Source organism: Megascapheus bottae, chromosome 22 (assembly GCF_031878675.1).
Source record: "Megascapheus bottae isolate mThoBot1 chromosome 22, mThoBot2.hap1, whole genome shotgun sequence".
Lineage (NCBI taxonomy): Eukaryota > Metazoa > Chordata > Mammalia > Rodentia > Geomyidae > Megascapheus > Megascapheus bottae.
In genome coordinates this window covers 28,696,830-28,720,341 of record NC_143530.1, presented here as the reverse complement: position 1 = coordinate 28,720,341, position 23,512 = coordinate 28,696,830, and the positions used below count along the sequence as shown (strand labels likewise).

The 23,512-nt window shown below is 38.2% G+C and overlaps 1 protein-coding gene across 6 annotated transcripts in view; it reads right to left on the bottom strand.

The window, feature by feature from the left end:
• The window catches only part of Fars2 (phenylalanyl-tRNA synthetase 2, mitochondrial), a 393,632-nt gene that overhangs the window by 119,730 nt on the left and 250,390 nt on the right, over positions 1 to 23,512 (bottom strand). For all 6 annotated transcript variants that reach the window (XM_090356419.1, XM_090356420.1, XM_090356417.1 and 3 more), the window contains one exon: positions 11,894 to 12,045. In XM_090356419.1, the coding sequence (XP_090212545.1) occupies positions 11,894 to 12,045 (152 nt within the window). The remainder of the gene's footprint in view (positions 1 to 11,893; positions 12,046 to 23,512) is intronic.

Below are 23,512 nucleotides of genomic sequence, written 5' to 3'. Positions count from 1 at the left end.
AATTATCTCAAGAAAGGGTTCACCCCTATTTGAAATAATGGTGGTGTATTTCTCATTTAGGATACTTTCCACAGGGCCGGGAGTTCAGCCTAGTGGTAGAGCACTTGCCTTGCAAGCACGAAGACCCGGGTTCGATTCCTTGGTACCACATACACAGAAAAAAGCCAGAAGTGGTGCTGTGGCTTAAGTGGTAGAGCTCTAGCCTTAGAAAACCTAAGGACAGTGCTCAGGCCCTGAGCCCGAGCCCAGGAGTGGCAAAAAAAATATTAATTTAAAAATAGATACTTTCCAGATTAGTTTACACATATTTGTGTCTATCTGTCTCATTGAAGACTATGAACTCCTTCAGAACATTCTTTTTTTAAAAATATTTTATTAACATTGATTTTTACATCATATTTCAAATGTCATGTTTAACAAATAAGTATTCAAGAAGGGAACTCTATATACAATCACTGGCACATAGATTTTAGAACATAATTAAAATTATGCTGAGGGTTTGTATGTCATAGACAGATATTAATCTATGTAATAAAACATTATGTCTATAGAGTATATAGCCCATCATAGATTTTTATGTTTATGTAGTTATGTTTATATATCCAAGCCATGTCCATAACCTTGGGCACCCAAATATCGAGTCATCACTTTTGTACTGTTTGGATCTAATATCCACATATTAAGGATACCATGTGCCTTTTGTTCCTTTGGTCTTGACTTATCTCACTCGGCATGATTCGCTCTAGTTTCATCTACTTCCCAGCGAATGCTATTATTTTTTCTTGTCTGTTGGCTATGTAGGCTTCCATTGCGTATATATACCACATTTTTTGTATCCATTCATCTGCAATAGGGCATTTGGTTTGTTTCCATCACTTGGCTACTGTGAACAGTGCAGAGATGAACATGGCTGTGCAGGTGTCCTTATCATATCCTGGGTTATGATGCTCATGGTAGATGCCCAGGAGTGGTATGGGAGAATCATAGGGAAGGTCTATTTTCAGTCTTCTTAGAAACCTCCATACCACCTTCCAGAGTGGCTGAAGTAGTTTACATTCCCACCAGCAGTGCACTAGGGTTCCTCTTTCCCCACATCCCTGACAGCATTTGTTGTTGTCTGAGTTCAGAATCTTGGCCATTCTAATTGGGGTAAGGTGGTATCTTAGGGTTGTTTTTATTTGCATTTCCTTTATGTCCACAGATGATGAGCATTTTCTCATATGTTTCTTTGCCATTTTAACCTCTTTTTTTTTGATAAGTTGCTCTTTAATTCCCTTGTCCATTTAGTGATTAGTTTGTTGGGTTTGTAGGGGATTAGTTTCTTGAGTTCCCTGTAGATACTGGATATTAAGCATTTGTCTAATGTATTATTGGTAAATATTTTTTTCTCAATTATTTGGCCGTCTTTCTACTTTAGTAGCTATGGTTTTATCTGTGCAGAAACTTTTTATTTTTAGGTAGTCCCATTTATTAAGTCTCTCTCCAATCTGTTGTGACCCTAGGACTCTGTTTTTGCCTGTGCCTAGGAGTTTTAGTGTCTCTCCTACGCTATCATATAGCAGTTTCAGGGTTTCAGGTCTGATATTGAGGTCTTTGATCCATTTTGAGTTAATGCTTGTGCATGGTGATAGGCTGGTATCAATTTTTAGTTTTCTGCATGAGGCTGCCCAGTTTTCCCAGCACCAATAATTGAAGAGGCTGTGTTTGTTCTACTGTATACCTTTGGCTTCTTTGTCAAATATAAGTTGACTAGAGGTATGTAGTTTTATTTTTGGATTTTCTATTCTGTTCCATTGATCTTCTGGTCTATTTTTGTGCCAATACCATGTTGTTTTTGTTATTATGGCTCTATAGTAGAGTTTGAAGTCTGGTATTGTAATACCACCTACATTGCTCTTTTTTGCCCAGAATTGTTTTGGCTATTCTAGGTCTCTTGTTGGAGAACAAAACTCTTATAGACAGTAAAATGTCTTACCTATAGATTTTGTTCAGTAAACATTCACTGAGATGGATGGGCCACAGACTAACATTATGTAGATTTCTAGTTCTTCTGGCTAAGGGGAAAGATCTGTTTTAAATTCATCCTGAACTACCACAGCCTCAATCCTATGTGGCTCTAGAGTTCATTAATGACGAAGCTGACCACTCCAACCTGCTTCCTATTCCCCCTTGCCCATTTCCATAGTAAGAGTCTGCAATAGCATGTCTTAGAACTCCTTGGCCTTAAGTGATAGAGAACCACATCAAACTAGTTTAATGAATAAGGAAGATTATTGATAGCTTGGGGAATCTGATGAAGGACTAGACAACTATGTAGGTTTGGGTGCAGACAGGTATCAGCACAGTGCGACCTGTGACTTTGGCATGCTTATACTTCCCATCTCCCCTTGCAGTACCCTTGATTCCTCCTCTCCTTTTCCTCATGGCCAGAGATGGTTCTTGGTTTTCACAACTTCTGCCACTGGAAGAAAAACTCCATCTCTTTGGGTTTTGGTCCAAATAATACAAAGAGAAGAATTTTGTTGTTGTACTTTGTGCCAGTCCTGGGGCTTGAACTCAGGTCCTGGGTGCTGTCCCTTAACTTTTTTGCTCAAGGCTGGTGCTCTACTATTGAGCCACAGCCCTAATCTTGGCTTTTTGGTGGTTAACTAGAAAAAAAGTGTCACAGACCTTCTTGCCTGATCTGGCTACCAACTGAAATCCTCAGATCTCAGCCTTGTTGTTAGCTGGGATTATAAGCATCTGTTACCAATGCCCAGAAGTTGGTCAAGAGGCAGAGTTCTACTCTACTAACATGCAGGTTCTCACATTAAGTGTGCGTATATGTATGTGTGGGTGTGCATGTATGTATGGGAAGAAGCTGCTCCAGTAAAGGATGCCAGTAGTCCATGTCAGGAGACCATTTCTGTACTACTTCAAATAGGATGACTGTGTGCATAATGGTTGGAAACATCATGTATAAGAAAGCAGAGGGTTTTCTACCTTTCCAATAAAGACAAGCTCTTCTCCTTCCTTCAAAACTTTTGCTTCCTTTTCATCTGGGTTAATACATAAGTACCTAACACTACCAAACAAACTTTCAAATATTATAATCTGATTCACATGTAGTTTGGAGATAGGAAAATTGTCATGCTTAATGAATGCTGGGATGAAATGTTCTGTAAATGTCCAGACCACAGCTGTTATCTCTTCTGCTTAATTGTGGCTACTAATTTCCTTGCTCCTTGTCTGATTATTGTCAGTTTCCTTCAGGAAGAAACAAAGTCAAGAAAATAGCCATATTTGTCAAACATAGAATCCAAAAACCATCAGAGAGGTTTCTTTCTCCCCCAAGAAATGTAATGTGAAGAAGACCCATCTTGTGAAACAGTTACTGACACAAAGGTTTTATGGCAACGGGCATTTATGGATTTTCTTAATTATATGCCCATGAGAAAGATTTTGCCTATGCTGAGCCTCAGTCAGGGCTAATGAAAAAACCATAAGCCTTTATTCACCTGTGTTCACATGGTGGGGTGGGGATGGGCCTACGGGAAGACTTGCAGGAGGATCTTTTCCAGGGAGACAATAAGATGGGACTTGGAGCTTAGCTGCTTGACAAAATGACACAAGTGGGAGAAGGCACAGCTCTAGATACACCTAGAATACCATAGGATATGGGAAGAGCTCCTGCTAGTATACCTCAGTGACTTAATGGAAGCAATTGTGACATTCAGAAGAGATCTTTTGGCTTGATAACACTCTAGAGCTTCTAGAAATATTTATGGGAACTCTATAAGAAACAGATTCTTGTGACTTGGTAAGTTATAACACACTAGGGAAAACTCAGCATAAATATAAGGCATGCTCCTTGTTACCCACTGGCTGGTAACATCTGATGGAATCCATTTCCCAAGTACCTGACTAATGCCTTTTATGTGTCACAGGTGGCTCCCAGTGAAAAGTAGGGAACCTGTATATGTCCCAGATTGTCTCAAAATATCCTTCTCTTTTTCTATCTTGATTTTTCTCATTAGGCATCTAACTAAATTCCAATCATAACAAAGATTTCCCTGGCTCCAAACTACATATGGATAAGTAGGTCACTGTGAAGCCATAAAGAGAAAACAGAAAAACAAGTGGAGGCCCTTGAAAAGACATGTTGGTTCTTGGATTTTCGAAGATAGCCACCTTCTCCCCATCTCAAACTCAGCCTCATTTCAGTCCTTAAACTCAATCTGTACCCTAAAGAAGAGATGAGCAGGAGCTCCACCCAGTCTTAAGGATAATTCTGGTACATGTAGAATTCCAATCCTAGGAATTAACTTCACTTCTATATTCTGTCTTACAAAGGGATTTCACTAGAGGCTGAATTACTGAACTGAAACCCACTTTCCCTGTGACCCCATTGTCTGCCTATTACTTCCACAGTGTCTACTGACTATTTGGCCTTCTATAAAACATCCCTAAGAAGACAAGCACCCTGGAGGTTGGGTGTATGAGCACCATCAGCTATCATCTATGCACACTATCAATACTTAGCCTGGAATTGCTCTCATCCCTATAGGTGCTTATCCCAACATCCTTGATGTGTCCCCTGGGCTGCCACCTCAGTCTCACTTATGACCAGTTCAGGGAAAATAGCCAGCCCAAGAATTGTAAGGGATCCCTGACCTACATGGCTATATGAGTTGTACCCCTGGTCTTGTCTCTTGCTGAAGCCTAGCTTGTTGTATATTGTATAGGAGGACCAACTAGAGAAGTGAGGCCCAAGTTCTGTTAGACCCATCTTTGCTGCTCAGGAACTTGTTCAAGGGTGACTTGAACAGATAGTAGGTCTCACCTGCATACACTTGAGAGTATAAATTACTTTACATCCATATTTTGGTCACTGAACTCTAGATCCATGATTAGGATTAACTATTCCTCTGGGACTATATTTAAATTCACAAACCTCTCATATCCTAAGGAGGGCTCATTATTGTCTGTGAAGCTATGGCATTGTCAAGGCTGAGTCATCTGTGTGCCAGAAGGAACAAGGTCTGATGAACTGGATGAGACAGGAATGGGAAGACTGTCCCACTTTTGGCTCAGGACATCAAACTTGGGGGTAGTAATAGAAAATAAAGTCATTTTATAAACTGAAGTACAAATTAAAAAAACCCAAACAACTTAATCTCCCATTCATAACTGTTCAAAATTATAGGGTGTGCTGTTCCCCTTACCCTCCAAATTCTGTTGGCGACTCTGTGACTCATTTTCCTTCCTAGGAATGTACTTCTTATACATGTTACCATGCTTTTATTTGACTAGCCCTCAGGAAAGGAACATGAAATATCAAAGGATGTGAATTACTCTTAAGTTGTAACTTGTTCTGTTTTCTTTTCTTCTTTCTTTTTTTTTTCCTGTAGGTCATGGGGCTTGAACTCAGCCTGGGTGCTGTCCCTGAGCTCTTCAGCTCAAGGCTATAGCCCTATCCTTGAGCCAACCCCCACTTCCCGTTTTCTAGAGGTTAATTGGAGAAAACAGTCTCAGGTCTTTTTGTGCTGGGCTGGCTTTTACCTTGATCCTCAGATCTTAGCCTCCTGAGTAGCTAGGATTATAGGTGCAAGCCACGATTCCTGGCCTACTTTTTTCTGTAGTTACAGAAAACAGTATCTGAAATTGGTAATTGATTTAATTATTTTTTAATTAGTGTACATTGTTTGTGCTAGAGGGTCTTTTATTGTTTCCATAGACATGTACTATATAGCATTGAAAAAATTCACACTTTTTATCATGCCGTTAATGTCCATTCTTTCCTTCAGGCAGTATTTAGTGAGTTTCACTGTGTCATCTTCATATATACATATATGTATATGTATACATGTTTAATATACTTTTGATCAGTTCATACTAGTATCCTGTTTTTTTTCCTTCTCCTCCTCTCACTGATGTGGCCCCCAGTCACCCATTTGCACTCATGTTCCATCATCTTTGGCATCATCAACATCATCATCTTAGGTCTATATTTCATGAATAAGTAAATTGAACTTGGCTCATTTCCTTAAATATGATAATCTCCAGTTCCACCCATTTTCCTACAAATGAAATAATTCCATTCCCCCTTAGGGCTGAGGAATACTCTATATGTGTATGTATATATATATATGTAAAATACTTTATTATACATACATACTTCATTTTCTTTATCCATTTATTAATTGTTGGGCACCTAGACTAATCCCAGACTTGACTATTGTGAATTTGGTTATTGGTTCTCTAAACATGATTATGCAGGCATCTCTCTTGTGTGTGGAATTGTGCTTGGGATATAAGCACTAGAATAACAAGTGACATAAAAGAATAAACAACACAACAAATAAATGAGCAAATGAGCTGAACAGACACTATTAGAAGTACAAATGGTTAATAAATGCTTGAATACATATTTGATATTCATCAAAAAGCCAAAAATAGATCTATCTATGATACTAGGTAATTTATTACCTATCTGCAGGCTGGGAGTCTCTAAATGGCACAGCTAAATCTAGTGAGGGCTGTGCATTGTACCATGCACAACATAAAAATGGAATGGGAAGAAGGCACACGAGGAAAGATCACATGACAAGCAAGGAAGTGAGGGAACACTGACTAGACTAGACTTGCTTCACAATAACCTACTGCTGCTGTAAAGAACTTGATCTCCAAGGTAGTAGATCATCTACTTACGACTTCCATTGGACACATCCCCAATTCAGCTACATAGAGGAATTAAGTCTACCATGAGATTTTTTTTTTGCCCTTTGATCTGTGATTCCTCATTCCTACCTCAAATTAGACAAACTTATATATAAGATAAAGGGCACCAAAATAAAAATTTTAAAAAGTGACAAGAGGGGATAAAAAAAAGGAAAACAAAAAGTGAAAGAAAAAAGTACTAGCTGCAAACAGCACACTAAAAACACAAACAAGCAAACAAAACAAAAAAAAATCTAATCTCTTGTTTACATTTGGAGTTCATTTCCATTGGCATCATTTTATATGGTCATAGTACATAGCTATTGAGCTATCGTGATCCTCTGCTAGGACTATCCTATATATAAACTAATTATTACAAATGAGAGAAACATTGGAGTCTATGTTTCTTTGGGTCTGGTTTACTTCACTTATGATTTTTTTCAAGTTTTTCCATTTCCTTACAAATGGGATAATGAGACTTGATGGGTATAAATCATAATAAAAGCAGAGTACCTTGTATCTTGGAAAAATAGTGTTGTGATCTCTACACTTGAAAAGGTACACGAGCTGCTAAGAAATGGAAATATCCAAAAACCTCTGTGAAAACTGCCAACTGGAAGCCAAAAAAGAAAGGATGGCTGTGCTGTGAACTTTCCGAAGATGTAGTTTCCCAAATCACTACAAATGCAGCTGATTATGTATTTGGCTTGTCTCCTGGCCTCACTCTGGGCCAGCAGGGAAGAGGCACCAATTCTGCTAGAAGAGATGCTTCTCTTGAGGATCAGCCCATGCAGTGTTGAATATAATCCCAGCAAATGGGAGATGAGGCAGAATAAGAGGTTCAGGCTAACTATGCTTTAATTTGTCTAATGCTGATAGTAAATAGGGCTGCTGTATGGCAGTACTGAGTTGCTACTTCCCTGGAAAGCTGCACAAAGAAGACTTGGGGAAAGTCAGAAAGGAGGGAAAAAACTAAAGTCCAGGTTAAAAATAGTTTTGAATTGTTTTCTAAGCTGTCTAAACCATAACCAAGTTCTTCTACTCCTGCTACCAGCATTGCAATAAAAACGAAAAAGGAAGAGGAAAGAGCCATGAGAGTTCAAAGACATATCTAGCTGCCTTTGGTCATCTTGGTGATAATTTCAAGGGAATCTTTGAGAAGCTCCCTGAATTGAGAGAGCTCTAGAGATTAGATGCCTCTGGTTTTCTAACTTAAAGATTGGGAAATCTTTGAGTTCAGATAATTGCACATACTTGGTTTTATGAAAATAAAGAATATTGGAAATAGTTTAGTCTAGAATTCTTATCCCATATGACAAAGTACATAGCATTTTCTCAAACTAGAAATGAGGGGACCAATCACGTTGGCTGAACAGATCTACTGACCAGCATCAGTATTCCTTTGCAAGGTGTTTTTATTTTTATTTTTTCTGGTTAAATATTTCCTCCCTAAGTCACAGGAAGAACACACATTATTATAAGTCTTGTTCTGCTTCCCCTCATTACCAGAACTTTCAGTCCTATGTACTGAGCTGCCATATCCAAGATCTTTGGCTGTACAGAGGTGGATTTTTATTTTAATAAGCCACTAAGCATGGTATCTCACACCTGAAAATTTCATGGGGCTGATCAATATATATTTATATGTGCATATATCATATATACCATACACACATGCATGTATATATACCATATATACATGTATGTATACATACATACAATATATACACAGACACTAGATCCAGCATGTGTTCATATATGCATGTATATCATACATGACATACATACATGTATGTATATACCATACATACATGTACGCACACACACATACAATATATACACAGACACTAGGTCCAGCATGTGTTCATATATGTTTATATTTTAGATGTAACAACCATATGTGAAAGAGAATATGTGATCTTTGTCCTTCTGAGGTTGACTTACTTTGCTTAATATAATGTTTCAACATCTACCCATTTCCCTGCAAATGACATAAACATTTCATTCTTCTCTGGGACCCCTTTGGACAATCAACACACAAAGTAACAAACAGAACATTAGAGAGTTGAAGTATGTCCAGACTAGGTTATATGGAAGAGTAGAGGGCAGGGGAAGAAAACAGAGCAGAGGAAAGAGGGTAAATAGAGTCAGAATGATCTATATACTATGTGAAAAATGGAACAAATAAACTTGATGGCATGATACTATCGAGCTATGTTTACAGACCTCCATGAATAGCATATTTCTAAACAGTATCCAGTGCAATGTTACATTTTAATGGCTTCTGTCTGTTTAGTCTTCCCAGGGCCTATAGGCCTTCCTACCATCCAATAGCTCTGCTTTCCATGTTCTACTTCCCAGCGTTTTCTTCCATGACTATCTTCTATAGTCAGAAAGGTTCAGGTTCATCTCTCCCACACTTATTACTCCCTACCTACTCCATACCCAGTGCAATGGGAATTTCAGCTTCCTAGGCTCTCAAACTCTCTGCAACCTTGTATGTTCTGCTATTTCCAATCCTCAAGGGTTTACCTTATTATCAACACAAGGAATGGAAGAATCAGGGCTAGAACTAAGATCGTATCAGTGAACAGAGACAATGAATCAAAATTCAGAATAAAAAATCAGAATAAATACTGATCCTTCATCCAGAAGCTTTTCTGTATACTAACAAGAGTGGAAAAGTAAAATACAAGTTGCATGTCTTTGGTATACTAGGTAGTGCTCAATGAGTCATTTTGCTCTAATATTTTATGTCCACTATAAAAGTAAACCCCAGACTTTCAGTACCTTATGGAGACACCTATAAATTTCTCCTATAGACAAAACTCTAGAGCTAAATTGGTACTCTGTAGTGTCAGGAACCCAGGCTACACCATACATTCTCTTTTCTGTAAAAAGTGGGAGACAGATATTGTCTACAAGCTCCAAAATATATTCAGAGGCCAAAAGTATCAGAGCTAACATGCAAGTCAAACAGGAGGAACTGATAGGAGGAACTAAAGGAAAGAAGCAGAGAGTGACACACTTTAGAAGACTCTAGCAAAAATGCACTTTTGTTCAGAGCTGGGGATCATGATCTGAAGTGCAAGGCAAGTCTCTATCAGTGAATGCTGATACTGGGTATAAGCAAGAGGAAATCGTCTGCTTTTAACAAGTGCAGTTTGGCAGGGAAGCATACTATACTGAAGAGATAAGCCAACTTTAAAGACAGAATTGGTTTCTTGGCAGAGTTGCTTTCTTAAGCCTTAGGCTTCAGGTTGTAAAAACAAGCTAGTATGAGCCCGGTGCTCATTGCTCACACCAGTAATACTACTTAATTAGGAAGCTAAGATCTGAGGACTGTGGTTGGAAGCCAACCAGGTCAGGAAAGTCCATGAAAATTTTATCTCTAATTAACCTCCAAAACCTAGAGTGAAGCTGTGGCTCAAGTAGTAGAGAGCCAGCTTTGAGTGAAAAAGCTAAGGACAGCACCAAGGTCCTGAGTTTAAGTGCTAGTAGGGGCATAAAACACCAACAACAATAATAAAAAAGCAAATGTGAATGATGCCACTCCTCCCTCCCTTCCAGGCCAGCTTCCAACCTCTCTTGCCAACCTGTGCTAACAGCAGGTCCAGGAAACACAATACATTCTAAGTGACCAAAAGTCAATCAATGTACACTATTCATATCAATCAAAAGAGTGAAAAAGAAAATAAGGTCAGTGGTGCATATGAAATTTCTGGCTACTTTGTAATGAATTGTTAAAATCAAGAGAAACAATTTTTCTATGAAGGATGATACAATGGTATTTAGGTAAGATAAAAAAGGAAATTTTCAATATGTACAGAGTTAGCAGAGTTTAGTTTCTAACAGTCCTTCAGTATCTGTGTTAGTAGATAATAAATGAATTTGGACCAGCCATCTAGATAACTGGGGAACTGGGGGCAAACAGAAGTAAACACTGAGGGTCTTCATCTAGGGTAAGAAGACTTCAAGAAGTTGCTGGGCCCTTGTAGCTCACACCTGTAATCCTAGCTACTAGGGAGGCTGAGATCTGAGGATTGCCATTCAAAGTCAGCCAGGGCAGGAAAGTCCATGAGACTCTTATCTCCAATTAACTACCAGAAAACTAGATATGGCACTATGGCTCAAAGTAGTAAAGAACTAGCCTTGAGCTGAAGAGCTTAGGGACAGTGGCCCAATCCAGAGTTGAAGCCCCGCGACTGACAGAAAAAAAAAAAAAGACTTAAAAAGTAAAAAAAAAAGGAGGCAAAAAGGAAAAAAATGAATGACCAGATAAAATGAGGAGGGTTCACCCTTATGGTGCGACACACCTGTCCAAAGGACAGATAGTCAACCCAGAATTGGTGATTGCTCCTCCTCCAACAGGCGAGGACAAAAGGGACTTTTAAGGTAACAAGTCAGATCACTCTGTTCCCATCCTTGTGGAGTTTCTAATTGTATTGGGGCTGCAGACTTGGTCCTGCCTGATCCACAAACATATCTCTGCCTAACAGCCTGTAATTAGTATATGCCACTATCCCCAAAGATTGACACCTGCCTTCTGGGTATGCCTTGCCTTCCCCATTACTTTACTGTGCAGCAGACATTTTTGTTTAGCTTCAGGCCTGGCTGGATTCTAAGTGAAATTAGCTCAATGATGACATGCAATGTATTTTCCCTTCCCTTCATTATACTTCAAATTTATATTGTTATTCAATATCTGATCTGCACATAAGACTAAACTCCAACAAGACAGTAGAACCTATCTGACTGGAGCACATTTAAGTCCTAGGACATGCTGTAGGTCTGGTCACAAGGGAAGTGTTTATCAAATATTCATCAAGAGAGTAATAAAGCAGCTCCTTCCCTCATGCCGCCACATTCCTCTTTCTGGGCCTCCTCTCTGTCTCCTTTTGTCCAGAATGGGATATGGTAAGAAACTACTTCCAACAACAATACAAAAAAAAAATCTATAGAATAGTCTTTGTCATATACTTTACCTTCACTAAGGCAGGAAAAAAAATGTACTTTAGAAAATTTCAAATATGACCAATCTAAGAGTTTTCTCGTAAGCTATATGTTCACTTGGAATTCAGAAGACATTTTATTTCAGATGCCTCGGGTTACAGCAAAAATCGATTGTATGCTTCTATAGGCTATTTGTCACACAGAGACAGTAAAAGATAAAATCAGAAAGCTTTTCACTTACTTTGGATGTTCAAACGTGTCTATAAGATCAACCTTTTCCACCAGGTCTCCTCCGATGGTTCGGACTAAATCATAGAAATCGTTCTCTGCGTAATTCTCAGAGGGCAACCAGAATGAAATGTCATTTGTCACAGCAGGGTATTTGCTAAGAGGCTAAGAAAACAAGAGAAGAAAAAAATTTGTGGACTTGTTGGATGGATGAGAATATATTTTTCATATAAGGTTGCAAATGGCTAATTAGGAAATGCTGATAAAACATTTGAACATTTGAATTTTCAAGAACAAAATACACTTAAGGATAAATCAATATTCAGAATCAGCAAACTCCATTATGAATGCTATAGAGGTTTACATTTGTATGTTACATTAGCATCTATTAAACTTAGTTTGCCATTAATGTTTAGTTTAGTATAAAGAACTTAAATATATCATATTTCACTTTCTCCCATTCACTATAGTACTAGAGGAGAAAGTCCAAATTTAATTAACATGTGATTCATTAGATTCTTGTGACACTTTCAGGAAGCCATGTTAACAGAGAAATAAGGGCTTGTCAAAACTGATATTTCAATTAATAAGGTCATTATTTGTTAACACATTTAATTATTAAAATAAGGGACTAGGTTGATAAATACTCATTTATGTATCTTTTTAAAAGCTATAACTTAAGAATATTGTAAGCATAGCTGGGTGCAGTGGCTCATAGCTATAATCCTCGCTACTCAGGAGGCAGAGATCTGAGGATCACGGTTCAAAGCCAGCCTGGGCACTAAAGTCCTAAAGTCCGTGACAATCTCATCTCCAATTAACCAACAGAAAACTGTTAATGGCACTGTGGTTCAAAGGGTAGGGCAGCAGCTCAGGGACAGTGCGCCTAGGCCCAGAATTCAAGCCCCACAATTGATCCCCCCAAAAGAATACTGTAAGCATAAATGTAGTAATTCATCCCAATTTAATCCACTTTTCCCTCACTTATTGCTTAGTAATTAATGGTTGTGTTGAATCCACATGGTAAATTAGAGGTTTAGAACTTACTGCAGTTGTATACATGCCTATGCATATATATATATATATATATATCACACATATCAGTAAGTTACTGACAAAATAAGACATGCTCATCATGAAACTAAGGAATTCTAAGGCAATATCTGCTAGTAGTGCATTTTTAATAAGGAAAAATTTATGCTGTGATTCATGATAAATCTGATATTACTAGAAACTCTTCATGAACCATTGATTCTTTTCGAAAAGTATAAAACTTTTAAACAGCAAAATCTCTGAAAAACTAAATATTCATACACAAATAATTGCTGCTACTAAAGTACCAATTGTCAAACAAATAGTTTGAACTTAAGGATTTATACTTGCCAAGAAGGTTCTCCACAACTTGAACCAAGCCTCTAGCCCCTTTTGCTTTCATTTATTACTTTTTTTAGATGTGGTCTCACACTTTTTGACAGGGGCCCAACTCTGCTCATGATCATAGACCTATGCCTTCTACATAACTAGGATTAAAGATTTGTCCTACCTTGCCTGATTTGTTCTTTGGGATAAAATCTTGCTAATTCCTCCTTTTTCCATCCCTCAAGTTGGTCTTGAACCTCAATCTTCTTACATATACCTCTAAAGTGGCTGCGACTACAGATGTGAGCTCCCATGTCTAACCTTACATGCACATACACTATGACAAGGCTATTGTCTAGAAATTTTTGAAAAAAATCCATTATCCTCTGACACATAGCTCATGTTTTTCTTCTTGAAAAATTAGCACACTGTTATTGAACAATGGGTTAATGAATAACAAGAGATAATACTGGAGTCTCTGTAAATTGAGTTATTCCTTTTGATGATATCCTTTTGTTCCTTAGAAACACAGGGATTTAGGAAGATTAATTAACACTAAGCTTTTCAAGACCAAGCATGAAATCTCCTCTTCCATGAATCCTAGCTAAAGCACCATGCTCCTGAGCAGTGACTGCAGGTAAAGCCAGAGAAGAATGAAGAAAGTGTCCCAATGAAGCATCTGGCTGTCATTCAGAGACAACAGTATGTGGTTAGCCATAAAACATCTTCCTAGATGGACTAAAAATATACACTGTGGTAAAATAAACATGGCCCCCAAAACCATGCAGTAAAAACAAAAACTAAGACACTGTGGCCTACTTATAGAGTGCATGTCTAGTATGTTTGAAGCCCTGGGTTCTATTCCTTGGTACCACATACACAGAAAACAGCCGGAGGGGGTGCTTTAGCTCATATGGTTGAGCACTAGTCTTGAGAAAGCCCAAGGACAATGAGTTAAAGCCCAGGACTTGCCAAATAACTAAATAAATAAATAACAAAAACGAGGGCAACTCACTGGATTATAGTCAATTTCAAGCTAACAAATTTAACAGTCTACAGTAACAGCTTAACTAAAGGAAGCATTCACTTTACTGATAGGTAGGTTAGATGTGCCAGACCCCATTGGCTCTGGTTCTTTAGTAGAACTTTATTTTAAATCCAACTTTATTGGGAAAATAAAAAAGTAATTACAAATGCATGGCTACTGATTCAAGCTTTCAGGAATTTAATTACTAACAAGAGGGTTGGGGATGTAGCTCACTGGTAGAGCACTTAGCTAGTGGGCACGAGGCTTTGAAGTCAACTCCCAGAACCACACAAAAGATTAAATCAATGATAATGTTAATAACCACTTGGCAAAGTTAGGTGTTGATGGCTAACACATGTAATCCTAGGTATACCAGGAAGCAAGATGAAAATTAAATATCTCCTCAAGGATACTTGAGGATCACTGAGGGAGTATCCCTCAATGATCTAACTTCCCTGCGAGGCCCAATGTCCTAGAGGTTCCATCATATCTTAGCAGCACCATCAGCCAGGGATCAAGCCTGTACTACATGGCCTTTGAGGAGCACTCACTCCAAAAGGTAGCAATACCAGTGAATACTCTTCCCTAGTAGTTTTCTGGTAGGATGCAAACTCTTGGTTTTCTATCCCTCTCTTCCTTTCTTCCTTCTTTCTTTCCTGGTTTTATGTTTGTACCTGGCTTGAACTCAGGGCCTGAGCATTGTCCCTTAGCTCTTTTGTTCAAGGCTAGCACTCTACCACTTGAGTCACAGTTCCACTTCTGTCTTTTTGGTGGTTAATAAGAGGTAAGACTTTCTTGCCTGTGCTGGCTTGGAACTATGATCCTCATATTTCAGTTTCCTGACTAAGTAGGTTTGCAGTTGTGAGCTACTGGAACTTGGCTTGAACTCTTCGTATTTCTTAAACCTTTTTTTTTTTTTTGCCAGTCCTGGGCTTCAGCTCAGGGCATGAGCACTGTCCTTGGGCTTTCTCAAGGCCAGAGCTCTACCACTTGAGCCACAGGACGACTTCTAACTTTTTTCTGTGTATATGGGACTGAGGAATCAAACCTGGGTCTTCATGCATACTAGGCAAACACTTTACCACTAGGCCAAACTCTGAGCCCCTTAAACTTTTTTTTATTGGGATGACTCAGAGTAGGGCCTAATGTTAGAGTGTTTGGCTAGCATGAAGGAAGCTCTTTGTTTGATTCCTCAGTACCACATACACAGAAAAAGACAAGTGTTATTATGTCTTAAGAGGTAGAGTGCTGGCCTTGAAAAAGGTCAAGGACAGTGCTCAGACCCTGAGTTGGGAGAGAAAAAACTGGAAGAAAATGAGGGAAGGGATGACACTGTTCAAAAAGGAATGTACTCATTACCTGATTTATATAACTCTAACCCATTGTATATCACCTTTACAATAAAAAATTTAAAACAATATTATCTTTAAGGATTCCCTTCAGCTTAGATAACCTGGGAGTGTACACAATTGTGGACATTTGGAATTTTTCTGCATACCTATTAGTAATGATTACAAGTTTGCTGCCAGTCAGTGATGTTTCCTGGTAGGTCATCTGTCTCTTCATGGCAGCTTGGAAGACTATGTCTTTTCTCTGAGGCTTTGCAGTTTTTCACTGAGGCCGAGTATGCATTAATCTTAATTTATTCTGCTCAGTATGCAGAGTAAGCTTTCAGTTGGGAGGGGTGGCAATTCAGGTCTTGTTCCTATTCTGAGAAATGACCAGTTCTCATTTCTCAGTCATTACTTTCATTTTCTTCTGAAAGCATAATACTACATATTGTGGAATATCTTAATCTGTCTTCTACTTCTGTTAACTGACCTATATTAGGTTTACATATTATATGTTTCTCCTGTATCTCACCAGACAAATTCTTATTAATAGTTCCTTATCTAATCCTTCCTTAAACTTAGACTATGGTCACCTTATTTCAATCTATTACTTGTTTCTGAGGTTCTAATATTTGTCATTCATATTTACTTAATACTTCATTTCTTCCTGGTATTGCCTCTTATTCACAATATGCTCCTGGATTTGTTTTCCAGGTATTCCTCCACTGATCTCCTCAAGGACCTGAGGACTGCTTTAGATTTATTTATTTTTTTACTTTTGAATTGCTTTATTAAATTATCCGGGAAGCTTGTATTTCTTCTTATTTATACAGAATTTGCAACACTGAGGTTCAGAAAGTTTAAATCACATTTTGGGACTGCACTGTGAATCCACAGTATAATCCAAAAGGATTCTTCTATTTCACAGCAAAAGACACCAGGATCAGAATCATGTCTCTTGAAACATTATGCTTCTTGTGTTACAAAATGTCGCTAGCTCAAAATGAGTTATAAAATACCTATAAATCCTTAAAAAATTACTATGCTTTTATTTGGCATCACCATCTACATAAGTATCTAGAAAAAAATGTGAGCGTTTCTGGGTTGACCCTTCCTTGTTCTAGTTATTTAGTAAAGTCTATTGATTCTAATTCCATGCCATTTGAATTTAGTTAGATTAATATGTTGAACTCATAAGTAGTCTCTGCTTTCTGTCACTTTGTTCTTTAGTCATTTTTCTACAAGTTTACTAAGATATAGATTTATTTATTTTCATCTCTAGTACATTTAAATTCTAATTGTTGGATGTGGACTGTGACTCTAAATCTACAATGCATATGCAGGCTCTTCTCCTGTGGGAGGTAATGGTGAATGCTCTTTCTTCTCTAGAGGTGGTAGCTTCCCTTCACTTAAATACCTAGCCCTGAAAAGAGGTGACAGTGGTGGTCCAGGTTCTGCCAGATGCTGGCTGCTAGGAGGCTGGAATGGCTCATGCCATTCCTTATAAGGAGGCCATGTATTTGCACAGCTTTCTTTCTTGGATTGAAGCTTTTGGGTTTTGCTTATAACTAAAGGTGACTTCCAGGAGTGTTTCCTTTCTAGCTCATACAGACTTGACCACTGCCTATTTTAAGAAGAAAACAGTGCCTAAGCCAATTCAGTCATGACTCTCCAGAGGGCTAAACTGGGCACCCCTATATAACAGTCCTGGAACCCACAGCATTTCAGGGCATAAAAACACTTACATATAGGGAGGAGGAGATAGGATACTTATAAGGCAGTAGGATTATTACTGTTTCACTTTCACCTTTTCAATTTGTAACTAGCAAGATCAACTTGACTCTTTTCCTTTATATCATGACTCTTACTTGGTGGAGAAGGAGAAAATAAACCTCTGAAAATATGATGGAAGATTTACAGCATTGTTGCTGAATTTTCACAAAAAAGGACTTTTTTTTTTTCACAGAACTAGGATTCACAAACTCGGCAAAGTGAGTCAAAATCAGGACCACTCTATCAGCTAAAAATCAAAATTGCATCAGTTAGTACAAATACAGACAGCTTACATAACTCTACTGAGTTAAAAATAACGTATATGGAGTATCATCATCATTTGTCTTGTGGTACTTATGTTGCAATAACATTCATTTAAAGGGCTAGAGTTCGAAACCCCTTTGCAATCCTGGGCAACTCTGAAGGTGAATCTATTTAATCTCCACCTCATAGTAGGTTCTGAGGAGGAAACTGACCTTGAACTGGGGAAATCAGTCAATGTCTGAAGTTCCTTTTTCATTTTTATTCATTCCTTTGTACATTTAGCTACTTATTCTTATAGTACTAGGGGTTGAATTCAGAGCATTGTGATTGCTACTTGAGGTATTCCTTGTGCTCTATTCTTTGATTTTTAAGTTCCTTGAAATTTTTATTGTAAAGGTAATGTACAAAAGGGTTACAGTTACCTAAGTTAGATATTGAGTACATTTCTCATTTCTCCCAGTGTTACTCTCCCTCCTCCCTTCTCCCCATAAGTTATATAGCTGATTTGCAATTTAGTGTTTAGTGAATATCACTGTGGAAGTAGCTTACCCTTTTTCCCACCATTACTGTGTTCCCCTTCCTCTCCCCAAATTAGATAAACTTTCATAAAAACACATAAAAACTTCTATAAAAATACAATGACCAAAGGGGAAAAACAGTAAATAAAACATAGTAAGTAAAATGAAATACCCATTATTTCCATTTCTTGGAGCTCATTTTCGTAAGCATCATTTTACATGGTCATATACACACAGCTACTGAGCACTTGCGATCTTCTCCCAAGAATATTCTCCTTTGATCTCACTGTGAATTTTTCTTTTTTTTGGGCTAGTCCTGGGGCTTGAACTCAGGGCCTGAACACTGTCCTTGGGCTTTTCCTCAAGGATAGCACTCTACTACTTGAGCTACAACACTACTTCCAGCTCTTTCTAAGTATGTGGTACTGAGGAATCGAACCCGGGTCTTCGTGCATGCTAGGCAAGCACTCTACCACTAGGCCAAACTCCCAACCCTCGCTGTGAATGTTTGGAGTTTTGGTTATTTTGTCTAAGTGTAATTATTTGTCTTTCACTATCCATTGGGTTTACTTGCTATGTTGCTCCAGGTCTGACTTACTTTGCTTTTATAATATTTTTCAATTCTTCCTATTTCCACTGCCCCATTGGGCAATGTCATTCTTTCTGATGTAAGCAAAGGATTCCATTGAGTATATATACATTCATCCTTATAGATCCTGGGACTGGGTCTGACTGTAGGTCTTCTGCATTTGCAGAGAATGCCTGTGACATTTTCATGTTCAGGATTGCTGATAGCTGCTAGGAGGCCTGTTCCTGCCCATTCCCTGCTGTCATGAAGGAAAGTTTCTCATCATCTTCAGGGAGAATAAAACGTGTACAGCACACTAGAGCTTGGGGGTGATGTGTGGGTTCACCAAAGTAACACTAGTCTGCCACTAGGTAGTGGATTTAGAAGAGAGGCTGGTATCATGATCTCTGACTACATAAATAGTCTAAAGGTGGTTCATTGATCAGCAAGTTCAGTAAGACCCTGAATGTGTTGAGGGTTGATACTTGACTGAGATTCTTCATATTAGCGCAACCATGGGGCAGCTGCCATGAAGTCATTCATAAACAATAAACATGTATGTGTGATAGTTGACCAAGACCAAATTGTCTGAACTATCACCCATATCTGAAATATAAATCATTACTGAACTTTCTGAGGTTAAATGCTTCGCAAGCTGTGTTATCTCCAGTCCACAATAAAATAAATTTCTTTCCTCCCTGCCTACATCCCTACCTTGAATATCATAACTATACTTAAGAAACATTGCCCCTCATAGTCACATATTGACATAGCCCAGCAAAACATAGCTTTATCTTAGGAAAGTGTGCTTTTACATGCACTCTATCTCTTCAGTTCCCTTCTCTTTTTTGAATGTTTCTGAGAAAGAATAACAGATTATGAATATTGTTCTGTACTAGTCAATCATCATTAAGTCAATCTTCATTTCTGTCTTGTTCCCTTTAGGCTAAGTTATCTTATTTGTTTTTAGTTTGGAGAAGGCTGTCAAACAGAGAGGGACTCTGCTTCTCCTACAATTTCTTCAGAATTCTAAAATTATGCAAGATAATTTTCAGTAAGATTTTAATGTTGACCAAGTGTAGTCACGAGATGATTGTATATTGCTTTTCTTCCTTGATCAGTCACACAATTTTTATTTTTATTTACTTCTTTTTAAATTTATTTTAAATTAGGGACTAGCTTGCTAACTTAGCTCTTTCTGCATGAGAATAGCTTTCTACTACAACTTCACTTCTGACTTTTTGCCTGTTAACTGGAGCTAAAGGTCTCTTTGATTTATCTACCTAAGCTGGCTTTGAACCACAATCTTCAGATCGCAGCCTCCTAAGTAGGCAGCTCCTGGTTTTATTTATTTATTTATTATTATTATTATTATTATTATTATTATTATATATTTTTGGTGGGTCATGGGATTTGAACTAGGCCTGAGCACTGTCCCTGAGCTCTTCAGCTTGAGGCTACACCCTGACCCTTGAGCCAAGCCTTACTTCCCGTTTTCTAGAGGTTAATTGGAGATAAGAGTATCAGGTCCTTTTATGCCCAAGCTGGCTTTGAACCTTGATCCTCAGATCTCAGCCTCCTGAGTAGTTAGGATTTACAGGTGTGAGCCACTGTACCAAGCTAGCTTCTGGTTTTATTCTTCACAATACTTGTAATTCCTGGGCTGTGTTGCCAAGGAAAGTACTAGTTACTTGATTTACAGCATCTCATCAATACATAGAATCATCCCTAGAAATCAGCCAGTACAGCTGTACTGCTGTGCTCTTGAGGAAAATGAAGATTAATACTTAACTAATCTTCCTACAATCAAAAAGCTACTAAGTATAGAACTGTGATCTAAAGTAATTCCAGTCTATTTGTATCAGGTGGTGTTTGTTAATTCTATGCTATAAGAACTCTCATTAGAACTACTACAGATCAGGGCCTAACACCAAGCACTAAGTTGTCACAGTTTTGGAGGCTTCTCTTCAATATGCCTATGTGGTCAAAGACCCTCTGAGTCTTCTCATGGTGTCAAGGGGAAGAGAAGGGAGGGAGAAAGCAAGCAAAATTATCCTTCTTCTCTCCCAATACTTACTCTGATTTCTGAGATCTCTACCCCATGATATAATCATATCCAAAGATACCATCTGCTAATAACTGTCATCTAGGGGTTAGGATTTCAACATAGGATTTGGTGGGGATTTTAACATTTGGCTCACAGGAAATAGCTTGATTACTACTACTGTTTTCAGAAGTAGCCTATTCAGCCTAATTAACAATTATGTAAATAAAACCAAATCTAACATTTATCCCTGTGGTGCCTTCCATGACATTTCCTCTTCAAATGATTCATTTAGGTCTCAGACTAATTACCTTGACATATAAAAACTTTTAGATTGCTTACAGTCCATGTGATTGTGTTTGTATCTAAATTAACTTAAAAATAACTTTAAAATATAAAAACAGTATGCATTATAATTACTTTGTTTTACATCCAAATGTTTGACAGCCCTATAATTTTATGTCTTCCTTTAGTAACAAAAAACACTTATTAAATTTGACTGGTAGGTTTGGTGCATTATGAATTCATGTTGTGATGATTCCATGTTGCCTTGTTCATCATCAGGATTTTCTCACTTTGTTCCAGTATTTTTCTTTTAGTTGCAGTTAATTTTTCTGAGAGCCAAGAACATACTGTGTTGGTCAGAGGAGGGCACAGCTCCTATCCAGACAACATATATTGTTTCTTCACCAAGAAGCTGTGTGAAACTCACAAATTCTAAACATTCTTCTCAACTTTAACAGGAAGTTTCCCACATTTGTTTTTAACTTTTGATAAAATTTTTGTTCCCAATTGAAGAGTCTCAGAAAACAAAGTGTGTCCATAATTGAGTAGTGGGGGATGATAATTTTGAAATCTTATATTAATAGTTAATGTTTTTCTATTGTAGACTTCTATACTCTAATGACTTTTCAAGGACAAATAAAATTTCAAATAATTCTGAGTGCTCTTAGCTTTACTTTAAGCTGTGGAATATTCTACTGAAGACAAATCATGTACCAGTAAGCACTGGAAATAAAGACCACTGAGCTACCCTTCTGAGTAGGGAATGGATTTGACATGGCAGGTGGCTCCACACCCACTGTGGCTTTTCTGGTATCTGGAACAAGCTTTTAAGGCCTGTGACTGAAGGTAAACTCTTTAACAATAAAAAGAAGGAAAAAAGAAAAAAATGGAGCCTCTTTGTTAAAATAAAGTATCCCATATGATTCTGGAACCTCATAGCTCTCTTTCCTTTGCTACCTTACAATATCTGGCTAAATATTTGCATGGGATAAAGGTGACAAAAATTGAGTTAATACTGTTTAGAGTGAAAATATTTGATCTAAAATGAATAAGAAATAGATGTCTGTGTATAAGCTAAAAAGCCATTGATTTTTCAAGTTTATGAGATTATGTACTATATTTCAATAAAAATTTTTATGAGAGCTGGTCATGGGTGGGTCATGCCTATAATACTAGTTACTTAGGAGACTGAGAACTGAGGATAGCAGTTCAAAACCAGCCCAGCCCAGGCAGAAAACCCCATGAGACTCTTATCACCAGTGAATCTCCAAATTGTCAGAAGTCATACAGTGAAAACAAAAAAATACCCCTCAAGGACAGCATCCACAACTGATAAAAAAAAATTATGAAAACAATAAACATGGGGACTTTGGAGAAGATGGCTGAAAAGATAATAGAGAATCAACTAATCTTTCCAGAGAAGCAGGGTCTTAGCGATCTACCAGGCTTTCCATGTCTAAAGAATCATACCAAGTAAGCTATAATTACACAGAGATTTATACCAAAGAAGAAAATTATGAACTGCCTGCATAAGGAGACAGAATAAAGCACTCGCCAGCATAAGCAGCAAAGGCAGCAACACCAGTAGTGGCAACAGTGAGATCAGGGGTGGTGGCCAAGACCACTGGCATTCTGTGAATCCAAGGAGAATTTAAAGACAACCCACAGCCCAGCCAGCAGCAAATAGATGCAGAGACAACTGGTCAAATCACAAACAAGCATAAATGCCAAGGGAAAGTGTTGAGTACCCATCCTCCCTCCTAGAGAACAGCATCTGGAAAGGAACTCCTCCCCTACCTGAGAAGAACAACGTTTTTGAAAGTGGCAAAGAATCTGGAAGAGCATCTGGGTAGAAACACTTGCTAAAGAAGTGTTTCTTGAAAAGGGCAAAGTAACTTGATATCCTTGCCCCACCCCTCTCTGGTAGAAAAGGCCAGCTCAGGAGGAGACAGCCCCATTTAGGGGGAAGCAGGCCCGCATATGGAGAAGCTGTCCTGCCTCCAATAAGTGAGCAAGGACAAGCTAAGCATTTCAGACAAACTGCACCTTAGCTCAAGGTCAGTGGACTACCTTGGAATTATAAAAAGTTTCTAAATTCTCATTGAAACAAAACAAAAAGCTGGACAGGTCATAAAAGCTGAGGGCAATTTCAGGCTGCATTAAGAGGAAGATCTCTGGAGCTAGACTCCTGCCCACCCCAACAACCCCCAAAGCTGTTTATTCCAGATGTGTCACAGAACTGCCCACATCCATGCACACTGCCGATTCTAGGCTGCGGATAACAGCCATGTCCTTCCTTTTTGAGCAACTCCCCTCCCATGAAGTTGAGAGGAAGCCTGCAATGACCCCAGATTTGTAAGGCAGAACATTACTGTGGCCATTAAAACAAAGTGATTTGATAATTCATCTGTTCTCTTTGAGTTATAAGTAAGGTTCAGACAGGCCTGAGTATGAGAATTTAGG